The sequence below is a fragment of the Lactuca saligna genome, chromosome 5 (genome assembly GCF_052625555.1).
Source record: "Lactuca saligna cultivar CGN05327 chromosome 5, ASM5262555v1, whole genome shotgun sequence".
NCBI classification, from domain to species: Eukaryota; Viridiplantae; Streptophyta; class Magnoliopsida; order Asterales; family Asteraceae; genus Lactuca; species Lactuca saligna.
This window is the reverse complement of record NC_136421.1, coordinates 103,979,148-103,984,785: the sequence shown is the minus strand read 5'-3', so window position 1 is coordinate 103,984,785 and position 5,638 is coordinate 103,979,148. Positions and strand designations below refer to the sequence as shown.

Below are 5,638 nucleotides of genomic sequence, written 5' to 3'. Positions count from 1 at the left end.
TTTTGTTGTTGTTACTGAAACTTTTGATTCCAATTGTAATAGTTTTCACCACAGTTAGGATTTATTGTCTACATTTGTGAGTATTTGAAATTTTCTGTGAATGCAATTAGATTCCATTCAATCACAGATTCACATTGAACGAAATTTTAGTGAATGAAATTAGAATTACTTGAATTAAATTAAATTTGCTTGAAAATTTGAGTTTTAGTTTATGTTATGATTGTTTGTTATGTTATATTTTTTGGTAGATGGATGCTAATGTCATATCAGACATTGTTCAAAATGAGAATTTCTATACAATCTCTCAAGTTGCAGTGGTGAGCAATGCAATAACAAATGACAATGAAGCTGATGCAAATGAAGTGCTTGAAGAAGATGGCATAGGAGAAGAAGATGATGAAGACGCTTTTGACAACAACTTTCAAGTTCCTTCAACTTTTACTATTATAGTAGAAACGAATATGACCACCGACAACAATTGGATTGTGACACAATTAGCGAGCAAAAATGATTTTACACAAGAGTTAGGGAAAGATTCTTTAAAGGACAAAGAAGAACTTATTAGAGCTATCAAGATTTATAGTATTAGGACACATAAACAGTTTGAGGTTGTTGAGACACGTCCAACTCTATGGACCATAAGATGCAAGTTACATTTACAATCCGGTTGCAAATGGCAAGTTCGTGCAATCAAACGAAAACGAAGTGGATATTTTGAAATTACAAAGTACATGGGTCCACATACTTGTTTATACAACAATATTTCGCAAGACCATCCAAATCTAGATGGAAGCTTGATAGCCCAGGAAACCAAACATCTTATTAAAGAGCAGCCTTCAATTAGTATTCCTGCGTTGAGAGCCGAAATAGTCGATAAATTAGGTTATATTCCTTCATACAAAAAGGTTTGGACCGAAAAACAGAAAGCGATTGAACAAGTATTTGGCAATTGGGAAGAATCTTATTCTGCTTTACCCAAATTTCTATGCGCAGTTCAAAAGTTCAATCCGGGGACTATAGTCGAGTGGTTAGTTTTGAGCTCAACCAATGAAGAACCCATGGAATTTAGACGTGTTTTTTGGGCTTTTGCCCCTTCTATTAAGGGGTTTGTACATTGTCGGCCGGTGATTAGCATTGACGGCACACATTTGTATGGTAAGTACAAGGGAACGATGATGATTGCAATGGGAGTTGATGGTAATAATCAGATTTTGCCACTAGCATTTGCAATTGTAGAAAATGAATCGTATGATAGTTGGAATTGGTTTCTTTCTTATATCAAGATTCATGTGGTAAAAGAACGTGAAGGTATTTGTTTAATTTCTGATCGTCATCTTGGAATCCTAAAGGCGGTCAATCAACATGGATCGCCATGGTTAGAGCCACGTGGTTTTCATAGGTAATGTTTATAACACACATTATGTTTATTTTTTTAAACCTTTATAACTCACATTATTGTTGTTTATTTCATAGGTATTGTTTACGTTATTTTATCAACAACTTTTACGAGAAGTTTCGTAATTCAGAATTGAAAGGTCTAGCTTATCGTGCCGGGAGTCAAAATCAAGTTGGAAAATTCAACTCGACCATGGAAGAAATTGGGAAGCTAAATCCACAAGCTAGACAATGGCTAGAGAGTCATCCACTTGATAGATGGACACTTGCACATGATGGTGGGAGGAGATATGGGTTGCTCACAACAAATTTGTCAGAGATTTTTAATAGTGTCCATAAAGGTGCCCGTTTTTTACCAATCACGGCTTGTGTCCAACTTACTTTTTATAGATTGGTGCATTACTTTGAGGTGAGACGCCCTTTAGGAAACAGTTCACGGGCTAATGGAGATGCATATACCCCTCATGTTCTTGTCAAACAAGTAGCTTTGATGTCAAAAGCAAGTGCACATTCCTTGAGATCTTTTAATCGAGAGAAATGTATATTTGAGTTGATAACTCAAAGAGGAAGAAATGTGCAAGTAGTTAATTTGGAGCAAAAAACTTGCACATGTGGTAAGTGGGAAGTGTTTAAATATCCTTGTTCTCATGTCTTGAGTGCATGTGCCACACTTTCTTTGAATAGTTGGCAATATGTTGATAAATGTTACTCAATTGTAAAATATTGTGATACTTGGGCTTCCAAATTTTCCCCACTTCCTCATGAAGCGTATTGGCCACAATCTTTGTTTAAAGAATTACTTCCAAATTTTGAGCTCTTACGGAATAAAAAAGGTCGTCCCCGCTCAACAAGACTTCGAAATGGAATGGACATTAAAGAAGGAAGAAAAGCGAACCTTTGTGGAATTTGTAAGCAAAGTGGTCACAATCGAAAAAAATGCCAGTCTAAACCAAGGTAAATTAAGACATTCAACAATTTTTCATTTGTATAACTTTATATCTTATTTTTTATATCTTATTATTTTTTATTTTTTTGCAGATAGTGGTTATCGAATCAAAGTTATTTGGAATGTTTCTTATTTTCTTTTGTCTTTAGTAACAGATTGTTGGGTTTGTACTTCAAATATTTTAGTGTTAGATGATGTTTGTGAGTTTAAATTTAAAAAGTTGTTGGTTGATCTAAATTTTAAAAGTTGTTTCTTGATTTTTACAAGAAGATTTGTTAGTTACATGATGTTTGTAAAAAGCAATTAATAAACATTAAAATCAAAGAAAAATAAAAAAAATAATAAAATTATATTAAATAAATAAAAAATTAGTTACAGTGAAACATAGAATTTACATATAAAATGGCTTTAATTTGTGGTGCATGTCCTCGTAGGAAAGAAGGAAAAGGAAAGGATTACATGTTTTAAAAAATAAAATAAAAAGGTAAATAACCCTATATGGTAAATATGTTTAAAAGTATACCTATTGCGTAAATAATTTTTTCAAAAACACCTATTATTTCTAAACCTAGCTATCACCACCCTCACTCACATATTATTTCTAAAATCCCTAAATCTAATGTCAGTCTTAGACATCATTAGTTCATCAAACGGATCGAAAGAGAAATAGCTGAAAATTTAGAGTGGCATTTTCCCATCCCTAGTTTTTAAATCACACACCAACACCTTCACCGTTTTCATCTCAAACCACAGACATTCTTTTTCTCTTTATCAAGCCCTAATTTCTCTTGCTCTATCTCCCTTTCTAGTCATGGAGGTTTTTTTTTTTTTTTTTTAAATATGGGGTGAAGATTATAGGAAATTGAATGAACCGAGATTGAAGAGCGAGACCAAGAGCACAACTGAATTTGGTGTTTCATTGTTAGTACACCACCATGTTTCTCCACTATGTCGATTAGAGGATCTGGATCTATATCCAAACACTAGCATCATCAGTTCTCTCTCTTTCTCTCTCTCTCTCTCTCTCTCTCTCTATATATATATATATATATATATATATATATATATATATATATATATATATATATATATATATATATATATATATATATATTATTTAGATTTTAACTTGGCTTGCAGGTACAGTTACCAAGAGATTTTATCGGCACACATACATGGTCATGGTGATGGTCTTCTTTGCCTCCGGTCACTAGATTCACCACTAGGCACAGTTTTTATGATTTTCCAGGCAACAATCTAGACTCTCTTCAACTCTTCCTCTATCCATTACAGTTTGTTTTTTTACTAAAAATCTCATGATCTAATCTATTTATGTTTTAAATGCAGGTTTTGTTCTAAAATCATATAGTTTATGATTGTTCATTTAGTTCCATGTTACTCAAATCTCTCAAAAGTAAGGACATTTAAATCGTATAAGTTTTTAACATTCAATTTGTATTCTGATTAACTTAAGTCTTTCTAATTGGTTGTACTTTTCTTTTTCTACTTAAAATCGTTTTTATTACTTAAAATTCTTCTGGACAAATGAATAGTTATCGAGATGTCTATTTATTTATTGTGCTTGTAGGTGCTACCATCAGATCGTATACTTACCAGTGGAGTCTGGTTCATTTGAATTTGAAACTATATTGTTAATTTGTTAGATAAGAAGCTCTTAATAAATGTCTATTTACGTACATAAGGAAAACTTATTCACTCAATATCATTGAATATTTTTATCTTGGCATGAAGTGTTTTGCAGAGTCTAAAATGATACACTACCAGTAATGGAAAGTTGGTTAAGGCAACCTTTTCTACTACAATGCACCAAATCTGTGACTCTTTCTTTTATTCTTTTCCCACTTTATATTTTCTTTTTTCTTGTCATCTTTATATGTTTTCCTGAATTATTTCTTTATAATTTTTGTGTTCTTGGTTGATGAATGTTTATTTTCTTTTTGAGTTTTAGGTTGTGTCTGATATCAAGGGCAGATTTATTCATGTATCCACAACCAAGGTATCTCTATTACTATTTTGTAATAAAACACACACGCACACACACATGCACACCTCACGTTGCTTGAACATACAACATGAAATGTGAGTTGTCGAATTATAAATGTATTGTTTTGCGGGTTTTGTCCCAGATGTTGGGGTTGCCAGATTCCATTCTTGTGTGTGTGTGTGTTTTTAAAACAAATAATTTCATTTTACAGGTCAGAGCAGTATTAGTGCCCCAAATTTCTGTTTCTACATCAGCTTGCGTCAAAAGGTGTATGGCTCATTTATCCACTTAATTGTTATTGTTTATTTCATAATGATAACTATATCTAGATTTTGTTTATATGCTTGATATATTTGGTGAAAAGGGCTTATTTTTATTCATAGTCTTACAAAATAGTAATAAAAAAATATTCAATTACTAGATTTTATGGATTAAAATTTGATGTCACTATTAACATTTTTACCCTTTTTGACCATGTTACCTTCATGACTTTAGGTGGGAATGAGTATGGCTACTTGAGATGATGCATGGTTAGCTATTGGCTGACTTTGAGCTATTTTGTAGTAGGTAATTTGTCAATCTTTCAACCTTCACATGCATAAATTTCACCCATTTATGTTTTCGTTGTTTTATACTTGATGCAAATAACTGGTTTTCGACATTTTTTTCTATTTCACATGAACTACAATTGCATGTAGTTTCATGTGTTGAAACACAAAATGATTAGCCAAAGAAATATCAGCAGGTTCTGACATGACTTATTCTTACTTTTTTTTTTTTTTATTTTTTTTTTTTTATGTATGTACGTGTTTGTTAAAATGCACCTCTTTTGTTGTTTTTGTCATGCAGGAATGGATGAAGGAGGTCTTGAAGTTTGATCTTTGTTTGACTCTGACATGAAGTTTTTTGATGAACAATCGGTTGTTTGAATATGATGAAAATGTAACATTAACCTATTGGGATGAATGTGTGTTTTTAACCCATTGAAAAAAGAATTATGTCAAGATAAAAGTGTAAATTATTAAAAAACGAATATTCTAATATAATTTGTTCCCAATAAAATTACAACATTCTTATAAGATAAAAATTGCCATCAAATTTAATAAAAAAAATTATATTTAATAAATGTTTTCTTAAACCGGATGCTGTTGTTGATATTTGAAACTTGCCAAAGTAAACACAAAAGGAATATATTTTTATTAAAAACTAGCAAATTTTTTGTCATTAACAATTAATATCAATGTATGTAACGCATGTGTTTCTAGGTCTGTTATAAATGATGATATAATAAT

The 5,638-nt window shown here is 31.5% G+C and overlaps 1 protein-coding gene and 1 long non-coding RNA gene across 3 annotated transcripts; both read left to right on the top strand.

Moving 5' to 3' along the window:
* The first annotated feature begins 248 nt into the window (after positions 1-248).
* Positions 249-2,437, top strand: LOC145045560 (uncharacterized). The gene is made up of 3 exons (XM_078993880.1): positions 249-1,399; positions 1,474-2,349; positions 2,434-2,437. Exons 1-3 carry the CDS (start codon positions 249-251, stop codon positions 2,435-2,437), a joined length of 2,031 nt encoding a protein of 676 aa, XP_078850006.1.
* Positions 2,438-3,837: 1,400 nt separating this feature from the next.
* On the top strand, positions 3,838-5,370 carry LOC144997949 (uncharacterized). Of its 2 annotated transcripts, none has more exons than XR_013660030.1 (4): positions 3,838-4,358; positions 4,558-4,613; positions 4,842-4,913; positions 5,196-5,370. It is a non-coding gene; the product is annotated as an uncharacterized LOC144997949 (long non-coding RNA). The 2 variants fall into 2 exon arrangements; XR_013660029.1 differs by having other exon boundaries at positions 4,842-5,091.
* Positions 5,371-5,638: the final 268 nt, after the last annotated feature.

Coding starts and splice junctions, on each gene's coding strand:
- LOC145045560 (XM_078993880.1), top strand. CDS start 249: ATGGATGCTAATGTCATATCAGACATTGTTCAAAATGAGAATTTCTAT. Junction 1,400..1,473: donor GAGCCACGTGGTTTTCATAG/GTAATGTTTATA, acceptor TTTATTTCATAG/GTATTGTTTACGTTATTTTA.